This window comes from Hipposideros armiger, unplaced genomic scaffold, assembly GCF_001890085.2.
Source record: "Hipposideros armiger isolate ML-2016 unplaced genomic scaffold, ASM189008v1 scaffold_149, whole genome shotgun sequence".
NCBI classification, from domain to species: Eukaryota; Metazoa; Chordata; class Mammalia; order Chiroptera; family Hipposideridae; genus Hipposideros; species Hipposideros armiger.
In genome coordinates, this window is record NW_017731499.1 from 464,980 (window position 1) to 482,196 (window position 17,217).

General features: G+C 42.1%; 1 protein-coding gene across 2 annotated transcripts in view; it reads right to left on the reverse strand.

Moving 5' to 3' along the window:
* GRIN2A (glutamate ionotropic receptor NMDA type subunit 2A) overlaps window positions 1-17,217 on the reverse strand; it is a 422,768-nt gene that overhangs the window by 105,338 nt on the left and 300,213 nt on the right. For both annotated transcript variants that reach the window (XM_019650929.1, XM_019650930.1), the window contains exon 5: window positions 4,394-4,508. In XM_019650929.1, coding sequence (XP_019506474.1) covers window positions 4,394-4,508 — 115 coding nt within the window. The remainder of the gene's footprint in view (window positions 1-4,393; window positions 4,509-17,217) is intronic.

The window sequence follows — 17,217 nt, forward strand, 5'->3', positions numbered from 1 at the left end:
CAGTGAAGCAACGTCCTCCACAACTAGACTGAAGAACAAAACGACAGCAACTTGTCTGTTCCCCTTCCCCCAATGCCCCAGCGCTGTTCCCATCCCCCCAATTCCCCAATAAAAATCTTTTTTTAAAAAAATTATTTTTTTGTCTTTCTCGCTCACTGATAGATTTCAAGCCTCAAGAATAGCTCCTGGCACATAGTAGGCACTGAAAAAACATTTGTGGAATAAATGAATAAACAAAATGTATTCAGTGCTTGGGTGTACCACCTAAAGGAAATATAAGAGCAGGTGTTCAAAACCCGTGTAACAACAATGGCTAGTATTGTTATAATCAGTATTCATGGCTGGGAGTTAAATATGAAACAGCAAACACTGGTAGTTAATCATACTGGGCTATTTCAATTTGAAGGGTTTCAAATCTTTATTTTAATTAAGGTACAATGACATACAATAAAATAAAAAGAGCTTGTGTGTTAGTTTGATGCATTTTGACAAGTGTTCACGATAGGGACCACTGCCATAAATCTAGAAAGTTCCCTGCGTCTCTTTTCCTCAATGGCCCTCCTCCACAGCCCCACAGACTAGTTCTGCCTCCTCCTGAACTTCACATAAACGGAATCGTACGGTATAATCTTCTGCGTCTGGCTTCTTTTGGTTCAACATGTTTTTGAAATTCGTCCACATTGTGAGAATTACTAGTTCATTCCTTACTGACAAGCAGCATTCCGTTTTATGAAGATACCCTAATTTATCCATTTCCTTTTGAGTTCTGTTTGATGTTTTGCTATTTAATGAATAAAGTTGCAATGAACTTCTTTATACAAACAGGCCTTTTGGGGTGTATGTTTGCATTTCTTTGCAGTAAGTACCTAGGAGTAGAACTGCTGGCTCATAAGGTTTGTGTGTGTTTAACTTTATAAGAAACGGTCAAACACATTTCAACAGTGGCTGTGAGTTTACAGTCCCACCAGCAATATATGAGATGTTCAGTAGCTCCACATCTTTACCGGTAGTTGTCATTCTTTTTCATTCCAGCCATTAAGGGGTGTAAAGTGGTACGTCACTGATGACAATGATGGCAAGCACGTTTTCATGCTTAAGTCAATTTCCCACTTTTAATTGTGTTTTTTGTTTTTTCTTTTCATTATTGGCTTATGGAAGTTCTTTCTATAGTCTGGATATGAGTCCTTTGCTTTATATATGTATTTTTTAAAGTATTTTTTTCCCAGTTTGTGCCTTGCTTTTTTCACTTTCTAGCAGTGTCTACACACAGGCCAATGTTTTCAATTTTGATGGAGTCCAGTTTATTATTTTTACTTTATGCTTAATGCCTTTTGCTTTCGTGGTCTGCTTTGACAGACCACAAAAATATCCTCCCATATTTTCTCCTAAAACTTTATAGTTTTAGCTTTTATATTTAAATCTGAAATTTATTTTAAGTTATTTTTTTGTGTACAGTGTGAGTTCAAGGTTTATTTTTCTTTCTTTCTTTGAGTATCCTGTTGATCTAGCACCATTTAGTAAAAAGACTTTCATTTTCCTCCAGTGTCATAATTATTCAACGAAAATGATTCAAATGTATATTTGTGGATATTTTCATTATTTCATTATTATACAGATGTTAGTTATACGGTTTTCATAGATAACCTTTCCTTTATCAAATTGAAAAAAATATCTCCTTTCTTTATCATAAACGGATATTGGATTTTTGTCAAGTGCTTTTTCTGCATCTATTGAAATGAACATATACTTGTCTCCTTTATGATGTTAATATGGTAAATTACCTTGACTTATTTTTTTGAATGTTAAACCAATCTTATATTCCTAGGATAAACCTCACTTATCCACAATTATTTCTTAATATATTCCTGGATTATGACTACTAATATGTTGAAAAACTCTGTGTAAATTAGTGTTATTTCTCTTTTAAATGTCTGATAGAATTCAGTCTAGTGAACCCATCTAGGCCAGGAGTTTCTTTTGTTTGTTCAATGGGAAGGTTTTTACTTATAAATTCAATTTCTTAGCAAATTTAGGGCTATTCAGATTGTCTATTTCTTTTTGTGTCAGTCAGTTTTGGAAAATTGTGGTTTTTAAAGAAATTTTCCCATTTTATCTACATTGTCGAATTTGTTGGCAGAAATTTTTCATAATTTTAAAAAATAATTTTAAAGTCTGTAGGATCTGTAATGTCTGTGGTGATCTCGCCTGTTGTATTTTTAGTACTGGTTATAAGTATTTGTGTTTTCTTTCTTTTGTATGAGCACTCTTGCTAGGAATTATGAATTTTATTAATCTTTTCAAAGAACTAGCCTTTGGCTTGATTTTCTCTATATAATGTATTCTATTTTGTTGATTTTTTTTTTTAAGATTTTTTTATTGGGGAATTGGGAGATGGGAACAGCACTGGGGAATTGGGGGAGGGGAACAGACAAGTTGCTGTCCTTTTGTTCTTCACTCTAGTTGTGGAGGACGTTGCTTCACTGGCCCAAGTTGGCACCATCATTGTGCTCTTCCTGGGCGAGGCAGGTCAGTCGCTGGCTTATGGACGGCCGCTCACAGCGGTTGCTGGCCGCTCACGCTGGCTGCTGGCTACTGGCTACACACAGTAGCCCATGGCAACCCACTGCAGCAGGGGCTGCAGCCTACGCCGTCGCGGTCAATTCACAGCAGCCCAGCTCCAGGTTGAGCTGTTGTTCAGCATCTTAGAGGCATGTAGAGGGTAGTGTCACTGGCCCTCATATGTGGGATCCGAACCGGGGCCCTCTGGCGTCCCAAGCCAGTTCTTAACCATCGCGTCACTCGGCCGGCCCTATTTTGTTGATTTTTACTGTTAATGTGTATCACTTCCTTCCTTCTACTTAATTTGGGTTTACTTTGCTCTTCTTCTTCTGGCTTCTTAATGTAGCTTAAATCAATGACTGTACATGTTCCTTGTTTATTTTTTTTATTATAAGCATTTAAGCTACGAATTTCCCTCTTAACACATCATCAACTTTATTCTTCCAATTTTAATATGTCGTGTTTCCAGTGTCATTCCATTCATAGTACTTCCTAATGTCTTTCTGAATTCTTCTTTGACCCATAGGGCATTTAGAAGTACGTTACCAGGACTTCCAATACTCTGCTGAATAAAAGTGGTGAAAGTTGGGGGGGGAAAAAGAAGTACATTGCCTAATTTCCAAACATCTGGTGATTTTTTAGATATATTTTTGTTATTAATTTTTACTTTAATGCTGTTGTGGTCAAAGAATGTATTCGGCATTATTTCAGTCCTTTGAAATATACTGAGACTTGTTTGAGGCTCCAGAATCAGTCTACTTGGTGAGTTTTCCAACTGCACTTGGAGGAAAGTGCGTTTTGTACTTGTTGGCTGTAGCATGCGAAATCTTACAAAGAGTCATCGTTCCCTTCTAGGAATCTGTCACAGACCCCCACCCGCCCCGCCAAAGTCAGTGCTTCCGTTCGTATGGTGTTTTCTTCTGACCCTAGTGAATCACACCGTGGCTGCCACACCACATCCGCCATCTTCCCACCTTCAGGGGCTCGCAGGCCTCCGTCTGATGTGCAAAATGGAGATCAATCTCAAGCCACTGAAGGAGTTTGGAGGCCATGCACTCACTGCTTGTCGAAAAAGACAAGATAACAATAGAGGCTTCCTTTTCGGTCTCTTTTATTCTGCTCGTTATGTGATACTGTGGCGACTAATTTGAGAGGAGAATTGTAAGGGAGGAGAGAGTGCAACGGGACAGAGTCTGTCGTTCTGTGCACGGAATCCTCTGCAAACCCCTCTGAAGTCCCCCACTCTCTGACTCAGGACATGGCCTGGAGGGTAGGTGAGATGATTTTTTCTTGCAGTTATTTTTCATATTTTTAGTAGTTAATATATATTGCTAGAAAATGTGCTTTGTACGAACTATAACCTCCGTCTCTAACCTATGCTGTACAGAAGTGATCGACTTCAAGTTTGGAAATTAGTTGATTTAAAGTAAAATACTAAGTAAATGAAAACGCAGGGCTTCATCCATATGGCAAACTGCGTAAACATGTACACAATGATGAGCTTCAGGCAAACTGGTATAATCACTGCTAATAGAGTCAACATTTGCTACTGCAATGATGTGAGCCAAACTTCGTCTTTAAATGATCCTAAGACCTTCAAGAACCCCTCCTACTGAGATTTGAGAAGCACAATTACCACAGTTCACCTGGGGAGAGCATTCCAATTGCATCTTACAATATTTGTCTGCCTTGTTCCAAGAAACATCTGCCCCTGGCCGTGCGATGGGATCCGAAGGTGCTCAGTGGGAAATTTTGGGGAAAAGGACGAATCTGAGCCCCTGTGTGGCCCTGCATCCATCCCTCCCCTGTGTTCAGCACACAGGAAGACACTCACCTTTTCCCATTCTCGGTCCTTGTTCAGCACAATCACCACCAGCCTGGGGTGCACCTGATAACCTTCCTCAGTGAAGGACAAATCTTTGCCGTCCCACGTCACATTGACCATGAACCTAGAGAAAGGAAGAGAGAAAGACAACATTTTTAGGGAAGAATTAAATAGGTGTCAAACAAGTGAGTGGGTGTCACCATCAGTGTCACACCAAAGCAGTGTAAGCTCAAAGTGCCATCACTCACTGTGAGCAGCCTCTACCTGTGGAAGTGTTAGCACCCACGCAGGCACTGCTCGTGGACAGGCACTCTTTTCCACGGGTCAGTACTCACTCTTAGAGTTCCCAGTTCTGCACAGGCGTCAGTAATGGACTGCAGTTAGCACATGAATGGGACCTTTCTGTCCCGCCAGATCCACAGACCTTTGTTCAAACGATCTTCCTACAGAAAGTTCTGAAAACATGTTCTAGTACGTTTACAAGCTTCCCTAAAGGAAACTGCTTGCTCATAAGCCACATGATATTTCATCCATTCGTTATTCATTCAACTAATATTTATTAAACATTTGCTGCATGCCAGGACTCAGTTAGTTGGATGGGGATAAATAAAGAAATAGACATGATCCCTACTCTCATCATGAAGTGGATAGTCTAAGGAAATGCACAGGCATCAACTGATTAATTACAGATCAATGACAAGTGTTACAATAGAGAGGTGGGTGTGCTAGGTGAACACGAATCAGGGCTCAGGCAAGACTCCTGGGAGGAAGAGCAGCTTGCTCTGAAGGATGAGTCAGCATCGATTAGGTAAGAAAAGACATGAGCACGTTTCAGGCAAAGGGGACAGCATGTGCAAAGGCCCTGTGGCCGTCACATGAGGGGCCGCCTGCAAACCAGTGAGGATGAAGCAGAGAGAGACGGGGGAATGCAGGACGTGCTGTGGCTGAGAGGGGGAACAGGAGCAGACAGGGCAATGCTTCTCGGGCCATGCTTAGGAGTTTCAGCTTGTCCTAAGATAGTGGAAGACTCTGAGATTTTAATTAAGGACGTGACAGAATCAGACTTTTCTTGTATGTCATGACTTGAAGGCTGTGAGGAGAACAGGTTTGAGGAGGCCAGAGTGGATACGGGAGGTTGGTTGCTGTGCTCTTACTGTCCAGGTAAGAGATGATGTTGGCCTTGGTCCTGTTGTGGCCCTAAAAGAAGACGAGGAGGAAGAGAGGAGAGAGTAGGAACAGCAACCAACAGGACTAAGTGGAGACGTGCTTAGCGGGTATTTAGCGATGCATTAGACGTGAAGGCGAGGGAGACAGGTGTCAAGGACGACACCTCAGCATCAGCCTTATGTAAAGTCCATGCAGTCAACTTCTGGCCTGAGGCATTTTCATCATGGGTGACATCTGTCTGTCTGTCTTATCTCAAACGCCCCTCGAAGCCACCTTGCCCGGAGAGGCAAGGCAGAGCATCACTCAGGCTTTGGGTGGGAGAGTCCCCAGGGGTCCACGTCTCTTTGCAGCTTGAGAAAATGGTGACGATCTTAAAGACTGCCATGAAAACGCACCACGAAGCAGACGCGCGATAAATACAGCATGTTGGATTGAAGCATTCCAAGACTTCCCCCAAAAGGCAGGCTATCTCAAAGCCATAGCATTTTCGTGATTCACATTCCTTTAACACCAAAAGCAACGGAAGAAGTAATATATTAAGACGACTAGGCTACAAAAGAATTCCAAAAAAGGGATTGGCAGAACTGGTCACTTGTCCACTCCTGGGCCACCACAGAGCAGAAGACCTGACTGTGGTGGTGGTGGTGGCAGTGGTGGTGGCGGTGGGGAGAATCAGGTCTCTGACGACAAGGTAAGAAGCCGGGGCAAAGTCAAAGAAAGAGTGTTGTATATCCACTCAATGGACTATTTGGAGCATTAAAAGTCATGTTTTTGAAGACAAGTTAATGGCATGGAGAAAATGCACACTATCTAATGTTAAACAAGCCCAAAAGAGGATAAAGATAGGGTTTACAAGCAGAAAAGAGGATAAAGATACAGCTTATCTAGGCATGGAAGGATTACAGGTACTTTTTATTTTTGTGTGTGTATCTTTGTAGTCTCCAAATTTTATGCAAATACGTTTTATTTTTAACAAAAATACTGTCTGTTAAAAAAAACAGGAACATAAAACACTGCTATTCTAGAAGAAGCAAAGAGTAATCACTTTTCTATCTGGTGCATTTGAGGTATCTCGGATCATTTCCTAGTAAGATAACGTATTGATTCAACAACTATTTTCTGAATTTCTATCATGTGCCAGGCATTATGGTAGGTCCTATGGATGCAGAAATAAAAAACACAGTGCCTGTCTGTCCTCTTACCTACATCCTTACAATTCAGGGACATGGACACATAAATGATGCTAGTACCAGAGTGCCACTTATGCACTGATGGACAGAAAGCGTGAGGAGCTGTGAGAACACAGAGGAAGGGACCCTAACTCAACCTAAGTGATTTAGGGAGGGCTTCCTGGGGAATCTTCAAAAGTGAAGGGGTTGAGAAGAGGTGGGAGAAAAGGGTTCTGAGCAGAGGAATAATCTTAAGAAGAGTAGGCAATAGCTTAGTAAGGCTGGTGGGTAGTGGGGTTTACCTGAGAGGATCCCTGAAGCCACATGCATCACAAGGGACCTTGAATGATACCCTAAGGGGTTTGGATTTTGTTCAGAAGGCCATGGAGATCCAGGGAAGGTTTTAGGTAGTGGGGTGATGAATTCAGATTTGCTGCCAATAGAACCCGAAGTTAAAATGCTTCTCTGCATCTGAGGACCACATCAGCATTTTTGTTTATGGCTGAAAGACATTCACTATCTTGACAACGGAAATCCCTTATTGGTTTTGGTTTTTCATCCATTTCCTCCTTTCCTTTGATGCTTCTTGGCTGGTGTTTGGTGAACTAAACGGACGTAGTCCAGGCACATCTAAGAAGGGTTCCACTTCACATTCCCCTATTGAGAGTCTTGAGAAGACATCTGCATGCACTGGGGATTTAGAGGACGCCATTTCAGTCAAGTTCCTCATTATTGTCCAGCTTTCAAAGTAACTAACTGGGGTTGAAATTAAGCTGTTTATATTTTTCAAGCTGACTTTTTTGTTTTGTTCCCCACAATTATTTTTAGCTGTATCACATTGTCTGGCACATGCAGGGGCAGAGTTAATGTTTGGTGGTTGAGTGTACTGACAGATCATCACCAGAAGTGTCTGCCATCTGTCCATCCATCTATCCATCCATCCATCCATCCATCCATCCATCAATATGGTCATCCATCCATCCATCCATCCAATAGACATGTTTGAGTACCTACTATGTGTCATGCCCTATGCCAAGAACTGTGCTAGGAAAATAATACAAAAATAAGCAAACATATTTCTACAATAAAGAACAGTCCATGTAAAATTAGAGATATGTACTAAGTAGGTTGGTGAAGAGCATAAGGAATAGAGTGGCCAATTCTACTGCGGAGGCAGGGCAGGAATCAGGATACACAGCAGAAGATGTTTGGGCTGTGTCGGGAAGGAAGAGGTAAGGTTAGCCAGGTGAATAGCAAAGGGAAAGGGAGGAAATGTACTGCACGGACAAAAAGACAACATTCAAGGCATACAACCAGGAAACACAGGGAAACACTCATGGAATTTCAATGTAAAGATGGCAGACAAAGACCACCAGTGGCTTTTACCTGAGCTAGTAGAAAGCCTGTTACCAAGCCACTCTGTAGCTGTTGCCTAAATGCATAGTTAGGCAACTGATTCACTGAGTTTCTTTCTTTCTTTTCTCCCTCCCTTCCTTCCTTCCTTCCATCCTTCCTTCCTTCCTTCCTTCCTCCCTCCCTCCCTTCCTCCCTGCTCTCTCTCTTTTCTCTCTCTCTCTCTCTCTCTCTCTCTCTCTCTCTCTCTCTCTCTCTCTCTCATTGAATCCAATGGGCTCTCAAGTCAGGTTTTGGTTACACAATGATTTGGGGTGAAGAGAGCTCTGGTTAAATCTACCTAATGCTCCAAGGGTGGTGAAACAAAATTATCAAGAGGTTTGGAAATATCCAGTTGTTATCTGTTTGGAAAAGGCAGACCAGAGGACAAATGTTTCGGGTTTGACTTAAGACGCATGGCCCTGGGGAGGGCCATTCACAGGGTTATGCTGCATGAACCCAAAGTCACAGTCACCATTTTAATCAAGGAGCTGGCATGCGGTGCTGAGCACCCAAGCCCCCTTTTGCTTTGTCGGTTGAATTTACTTAAATCTCCTTTAACTCCCCATTCGATTTCCTCTGCTGATTCCCTTTCTCCCATTTTGTAGTGAAATTAGATGGAATTAGCATAGTGAGTATTTAGATGCCATCACTCTTGTCCAGATTTTATGAGAACAATTATATGGAAATTCTCATGCTCCAGATTTTTCTGTGTTCCTTTAACATTCCATATTCTGGACCAATGAGTCCATATACTCAATATTAATATTGTCTTTTTATTTCTTGGTTTGTTTTTTTTCTATTAGCCTTCAGTCCCTTGGGAGAAAAAAACACTAACAGAAATGTTTGCTGAATGGTAATTTCATTATGAAGTTGGCACGGAGTAAGTACCTATTACTTTCAATTCCCCCATCCAATTTCTAGGAAGGACAATCTATATTTCCTCAGGCTTTCCTCCTGTTCAAACTTGTTCCAGAGCAAAATTCTTTACCTAGGGAAATATCATTATACACCCCATTGCTTGGTCCCCCATTAACACCTGCTGGGCACTTGTATTAAACAGTAAAATCTTATCACTGTTTGTTTATCTCTCGAAAATTGATTACAAACATTTAGTGACCAGATAAATATTAGAAATTCTGGCTGCTGCTAAGCTTCAAATTACAGTTTCAATCAGGAGCAATAAACACACAAAAGCATGCTGGTGAAATATAGACAGGGGGTTGTCTAATGCTTTGCAGAGGGTCCACTTCTGTGTTATCATCATCCAGTGATGGTACAGTGTCAAGTAGTTGTTTTTTTACTGTCAGTGATATACACAACACTCAACCAGAAAATACGTAAATGTATATGATGTACACAAAAGTTTCCGTTGGTATCTTCTCTTAGGTATCTGAAGCTAAAGTTCAGGCAAAATAAACATGGCTGCTAATATTTTGTGCCCTATGATGTTCTGTGGGGATGAGGAATAACACTGAAAAACAGGTAGGCCATCTTTCCTGCAGAATTATGACTGCAAAACTTGGGCCAGGATGGTCACGTTCTCCCTAAGACCTGCGCTAAGACCTGTGCAGGCACCAGCTGCATGTGGCTACTGAGCACGGGAAATGTGGCTCGTCTGCATGGACATGTGCCAATCAGGGCTTAGTGTGCACTGCATTGGGGAGACTTGGGGTTAAAAAATAGTGTAAAAGAGTGCATGCATAATTTTTTTTTAATTAAAGTTCATTGGGGTGACAATTGTTAGTCAAGTTACATAGGTTTCAGGTGTACAATTTCGTAATACATAATTTAATATTTATTTCTTGTGGAAATATTTTAGACATGTTGGGTGCAATAAAATATATTATTCAAATTAATTTCATCTGCTTTTTACTTGTTTAATGTGCTGCCGGGAAAAATGAGATGGATGGCTCTTCTAGACTGTCTCTGGTGGGTTGTTGTTTTTTTTTAACCAGTGCATCATGATGGCAGCGATGGCCTCTGCCCTAGTTAGTCCTGTATTTATAGTGCTAAACAGAGTGTGTGGCACACAGCTGGTGCCAAATAAGTATGTGCAGAATGAATGAAAGCATGAGCTGCAATTTCTATATCGTGGCCAACAGAACTGGGGTGGAAGCCTGCCTCTGCCGCTCCTCAGCTGCGTCATCTTGGGCTGTGTATCTGAAACTCTCTCAGCCGCTATTTTCTTCTTTGTAAAAATGGATCAGTTTAAACCATATCAGCTAGCCCTGACAGTTTCACGTGGTTCCTGTAACCTACAAGATACCTAACCCCCAGGTCTGTGGGCAGGATTAGCTCTCGTGCATAGAAAACGCCCAGCACACGGCCCAGTATACTGCTGTTGCCTAATACATAGCAGTTAACATTTACGTAAATTTCCTGTGCATTTTTTATTATTGTTCCACCCTGCCGTATTTTCTAACACTCCACCCCAAGTGCACACTGGTCTTGTGAAAGCCATGCTTACCGTTGACATTCAGTAGAGGCATTTTGAGGGTCCCTCTGTCCGTTTTTCAAAAGCCAACCACACATGGGCTGCACAAGCTCCTTTAATTTTACTTAAAATGTCTCTTTCCTTCAGATTTCTATTTTCTCTCTTTCGCCTTAACTTCCCAAATCTGATTATTTGAAATGTTCCCTAGACATATTTATGATTCCCCATTTCGCTTCAGACTTTAATTCTCTTACTGTTTTATAAATGCCACCATAACCCACTTAGCGTTTCTCAATTGTAGGTTAATTTTCCATCTGCTTTGCCATTTCCCACGTTCCCCGAGCCTTTTCCCAAATCACACTATCCCTTAAACACCTCTTCGAACTGCTCTGGGTGTCACCATTTTTCGTTTGTCACTTAATTTACATGGTTTTCAAAACAGAGTCACTGTTTTCTTGCTTAACCTCTTTTAAGTTCTCAAGACACTCGCACCTTCTTTTTTTTTTTTTAATGTTTCTGTTCTTCCCAGTTTCCTCTTGGTGGTTTGAAATCCCTTCAATGTTGAGGTCTTAGCACCCCGTCGTCTTCACGGACCCTCCTCTCTCTCTACAACTAAGTCATGGCGCTGTCACTAATTTTCAATTCCCAACTCCTGTACTGTCCCTCCCGCAAACACACCCTGGCACCTTTTCTTTTCAGCAAGTTTCCGAATGAATTCACTTTCCTCTTTGCCCAGGGCTCAATTTCTGATACTCGTTGGCGGTTTCCCATTTCCTCTGAACAATTACCAAAGGCAGGACGGCAGAGCTGAGGCTTAAATGTCAGGACAGAAATGTAATCACTCTAGCACACAGACATGCATATTCTAGCCCAGCATCATCCAAAACGGGCTCAGAAACTATAAAGACAAGGAAAAAACTAAGTTAAAAAAAAAAGAGGGGAGTATTTACTCTTTCGACTCAAATTTTACTGTGACCAATTAAAAAACAAACAATGGGTGTGTCAGTGAGGGTGTCTCGGCAAGAGATTAGCCCTTGAATCAGCAGACTGAGTAAGGAAGGTCGCCCTTATCAGTGTGGGCGAGCATCACCCAATATCCATTGAGGGTCTGAACAGAACGAACAGGCTGAGTTACGGTGAATTGATTCCCTCTGCTTGAGCTCCGATGTCCATTTTCTCCTACCCTTGGACATCAGTGCTCCTGGGTCCCTGGCCCTTGGACTTGGACATACACCATTGGCTTCCCTGGTTCTCAGGACTTTGAGTTTGGACTAGAATTAATTACACCACCATCTTCTCTGGGCCTCACCTGCAGATGGCAGATTGTGGGTCTTCTCAGCCTCCATAATCATGTGAGCCAAGCCCTCATAATAACTCACTCTCTCTCTCTCTCTCTCATATGATATTATAGATATCTTAATAGTTCTGTTTCTCCAAAGGACCCTGACTACTGACTAATACAACCCAATACTACCATAGGCCATAACTGTAAAAATAAAACACAAGCCTCTGATGAATACGATGCAAAGAGAGACTCCTGGACTTGGGTTACTCATAACCTGCTCACTTTATCACCTCTGCCACATTATAACCTCCTTGAGGACAAGAGTTCTTAAACCAGTACTTTACACTCTGGGAATATTGTCAGGTAGAAAAGAGGTCTAGGAATAGACAAGTTGGAGGTTGTTGTGTCAATTGGAATTAACCCCTGGTCATTTGCAAAAAGGTGAATAAATTCACAGACTCAGCCTGAAATGAGGAGAGTAAGGAAGTAAGTTTATTCAAGAAAAAACATAACGGCATAGACGTTGCCGGGGCAGACAACTGCACCTAACTTTAGGTTAGCTTTTTCTTATGTAGAAAAGGGTACGTAACTTTCCTTACAGCAGGAGATGTGACGTATAGACTGAGGTCATTTGATTGACATATGTTGGTTATATAACTAGTTTCTCTCTGAGCATGCTCTTACCCAGAATGCATACAGAAAAACCCATGGGGGGCGGTGGGGGGGGGCAACTCTTTATGTTCACTCCATTCTAAGTGCATTATAATTAGGCTAGAGTTCAACTAACAGACAGATTTTGGCAGTTTGCGCATGTGTGAAGAACCAGTTAATACCAGTTGGGTCTTATCTCCTCTTTTTAGAAGGGTTTAGACATTTTAGATTTATTTCTAGGGGATGAGCCTGGGTGGTTCCTGGGGAGGGAATGCAGACCTGGGCAGTCCCCTTCAGGTTCACTTTTATTAACCCTTTTCTGCCTCATCAGAGGTGAGTTTTAAATCCACCATTCTTGGCACTATACCCTTAAAATCACCCAAGTTCTCTGAGTCAGCTCACTCCTGCATCAGTGGGGAAACACCGCTGTGTTAGTCTTCTCTGGCTGCCATAACAAACTACCACAGACTGGGTGGCGTAGACAACCTAGCATTTGCTTCTCACGGTTCTGGAGGATGGATGTCCGAAATCAAGCCCCGGCAGAACTGAATTCTGGTGAGAGCCCACTTCCTGTCCATAGACAGTCCCCTTATGGCTGTGTCCTCACATGGTGGAAAGAATCAGACCTCATGTCTCCTTTTAGAAAGGCACTAATCCCACCATAAGGGCCCTACCCTCATGACCTCATATAACCCTAATTACCTTCTAAAAGCCCACCTCCAAATAATATCACCTTGTGGATTAGAGTTTCAACATATGAATTTGAGGTGGGGGAGGGGGCTCAAACAGTCAGCCTATTGCAACCACAGAACATTATTGAGACGTTTCATGGTGGTAGTGCTGAGTTAGAAAAGGGTCTATAATAAATACATTTCTTGATTAACATCCATAAGTGTTGTGAACAACTATCCCCCTTTTCCCAGAACTGAGGGGTTTCCTGGGGCATGGGACGTTCAGTGTTAAAGCCAGGACCCTAGGTTATGGAGCATAAATTAAGAATTTGGTCCATTAAGCAGCACTTCAAATCCATTTCTTAGCCAGCACATTAATTCAAACCAATATTGAGTGCCTACTATATGCCAGTAACGCGCAGGAGATAAGATGGTAAGTAAAATCTTGTGATCCTTTCCCCAAAGTCATTTAGACTTTAAAGGAAAACAAATAATTGTTATCAGGAAATAATTACAATCACATAAATAATTACAATAAATGGTAATATATTTGCTACGAAAGCCCGTGCTGCTATAGGGATATTAGCAGGGGGAAGCAGCAAATCCGAATGCTGCTTAGTCCTCCATGGCCCCATTGCTACTTGCTTTTCTTCAGCGTCAACACTAAGTTGAGTTCCCAAAAGGAATAAAAAACTCTCACGCTTTGCAGGACAGGGCAGGTAACATCAATGAGTAAAGTGGGCAGGTGCAAGACGATAGAGAGTAGTGAAAATCCCGACTAGAGGCATTCAAATGCATTTAAAAACAATATTTTGAATGAAATAAAGCACATCTACTGACCGCTCTTTTCAATTCTGTTCTATATTCAAACTTAAGAATATTCATGTTCACAGGCTTTCTTCTATGGACTGCATCCCTTGTAGGGATGAAGATAGAGATAGAGATAGAGATAGAGATAGAGATAGAGAGAGAGAGAGAGAGCGAGAGAGAGAGAGAGAGAGAGAGAGAGCTGAAGACATCATTCTAACCTGGATCTATATATGCCAGATAACAAGTACACCCCATCCATCCTTTCCACTTAAAAGGACCAATGAATCCTTTTGTTTTTGTTCTTTGCTTTAAGTTAAAGAGAACTGGTTTTCCATCACTTAAAGTCACAGAAGTCTCAGTTAATAGAAAGATTTTTCTCCCCTAAATATTCACACGCTCAGCCCTTCCAAAACGGAGCACAGACTTCAGCTCTTCCCAAATGGCTCCCTGAGCCCCCAGTCTCCACGCCCTCCGTCACTTCCTCTGCAGCTCCCGTCCCACCTTGTTATTATCGAGTTTCACACACACACACACACACACACACACACACACACACACACACACATCATCTGCTTTGCTGCAGGGTAAACTCCTGAGGCCCAGGCACCGTGTCCAGGTTGTCGCCACGTGCCCCGCACCGGGGCACAGCAGCCAGCATATGGTAGGTGATCAGTGGCCATTTGCTGAGCGAACAGGAACAGACTTTCATCTGGCCGGAGCTGGAGTCCTCGGCAGCGGGGAGAATGTCCCAGGGTGCAGGATGACACCTCAGAACCGTCAGGACAGAGTTAAATATGTCCTGGCCTAAATAGCAGTCTAAACGCTGCCCAGTCTCGTAATGGAACTTGACAGCCCTGTGTAAATTCAGCAGTAATAATGTTTCACATCCTGCCATGGATTTCTGGCGTGGAAATGTGTGCCCTAGAAGACTCCACGCTGCAGTCCAGGCACTGCCCTGATATTTCTTAACTTTGCCCATCATTGCGAGGCTACTTGCTTGGTGGGGAAGAAAATCACGTATTTACCTCCTAAAGAGCAAAGGAGAACCACTAGATCAAGAAGGGGTTTGGGTTTTTGGTTTTGTACAAACGATAGAAAGCATACAGTGCTTCATTTTGTATGGCTCCTCTTCCTGTCTGTTTTTCCAATCGCCTTAAAGGGTTAGTTTTACAACGCCAGGGAAACAATTGTGAGGAGAGTAGGAAGAAGAAAAAGGGAAAACAAAAGAGCAGAAAGGAGAAGAGAAGTCGAAAAGAAGGAAAAGCCTGGGGCAGGAAGAGAAGGAGAGACAAATAAGAGACTGGGCAGGCAAGTGAGGGAAAAGGGGGTGGTGGCGCCTCGTCCCATTTGAACGCCACCACGCAATGGAGGCTGGAGCAGAGCAGGGCCCTTCAGGAAAGCTGGAGAGGACTACGAGGAGAGGGATCCTCCTCAGAGGGCTGAGAGCGCGAGAGTGACAAGATGGACTGTGTCCAGAGCTGGTCGAGCAGTAAGCAGGAAGGGGCGTGGAGAGAGCAGGTGCCACGCTGTGGCTTGGCACCGTGCCCTCCGTGGTGACATTGGAAAAGTAGGTCAGCTTCAGAGCCGGCTGGGAGATAAAGGGTCAGCCAGGAACGGGTGGTGCGAAGTCAGGATGCCGAGTGAGAGGCTGAGCTAAGCACGGGCCCTGGGAAAGGGGGCGCTTCCCCGGTGCAACTAGAAGAATGAAAGCCAATTCTAGACAGCGCTGCCCGACAGACCTTTCCCCACAGATGGAAATGTAATGTATTTGTGACACCCGGCATGGCAGCCACTCATGTCCTGTGGCTACTGAGCACTTGAAATGTGGACAGCATGACGGAGGAACTGAATTTTCCATTTTATTTCATTTTAATGGACTTAAATTTTAACAGCCACGTATGGCTAGTGGCTGCCATATTGGATAACTTAAGTCTAGGAGCTGGGTGGATCACATTCAAAAAGGAATTGATTGCCAAGAGGAACCGAACAACTGTTTTCCAAAATGGCATCAATGTACTTAAGGTGGCACACAGACAGATGCATTTAGATGGTGCATGGGTTAACCTAACTTTTAGAATTAAATTTGTTTATTTTAACGTATACTTGAAAAATGGAACTAGCATATCAAATCGATTCATTCATAGATATCACTGCTTAGGAAGAAACTATAGTGGAATGTTATATCTCTAAATCAATGTAAATGAAAAGTATTACGTTTAAAATAGCACAGAGGGTTTACAGATCCGGCAAAAAGTGATAAACATATTTCAAACAAATGGAATCATACAATATGTGCTTGTTTATGTCTGGCTTCTTTCACTGAGCGTAATGTTTTCTGGGTTGATCCTTGTTGGGGCATATGTCAATATTCCATGTCAACATCCCCTCGTATGGATGGGCCATATTAAGTTTATCCATGCTTCTGCCCGTGGGCATTTGAGTCGTTTCCACCTTTTGGTTACTGTGAGTAGTGTTGCTGTGAACATTGGTGTCCAAGTTTTTGTTTGAATATCTGTTTTTAATTCTTTGAGGTATATAACTAGGAATGGAATTCTTTGGGATAAAGAAAAATTTCTGGAACTAGATTGTGGTGATGATTGAACACCACTGTGAATGTACTTACTACCACCGAATTGCATAGTTTTAAAGGTTAAAAATGGTCAATTTTATGGTCTATGTATTGAACACAAAGAAAAAAAATTTTTTAAAAGCTAATAAAGTAAATAGACGGCTGAAAACAGGCTGAGCTAATTCAAATGATACAATAAGTAGTTTAAATTGGAACATGAGGTTTATCAGGGATCCCAGTGTTTTTTAATATCCAACATTCTATCCAAGAAACATTTCCACAACATCTCTGGCAGAAAGGCAAGCCTGACACCAAAAGCACAAGCAACAAAAGCAACAAATAAATAAGTGGGACTTCATGAAACTAAAAAGCTGAACAACAACAACAACAACAAAAATCAACAACAATAAGGAAGCAAGCTATGGAATGGGAGAAAAATCTATGCACACCATATAACAGATAAAGGACCAATATCCAAAATATAAGAAACTCATACAACTCAATAGCAAAAACTCTAAAAACCCAATTTTAAAATGAGCAAAGAAGACACATAAATGGCCAACAGGTACATGAAAGGATGCTCAACATCACTAATCATCAGGGAAATGCAAGTCAAAACCACCATGAGATATCACGTCACACCTGTTAGAATGGCTATTAAAAAGAGATGACAAGTGTTGGC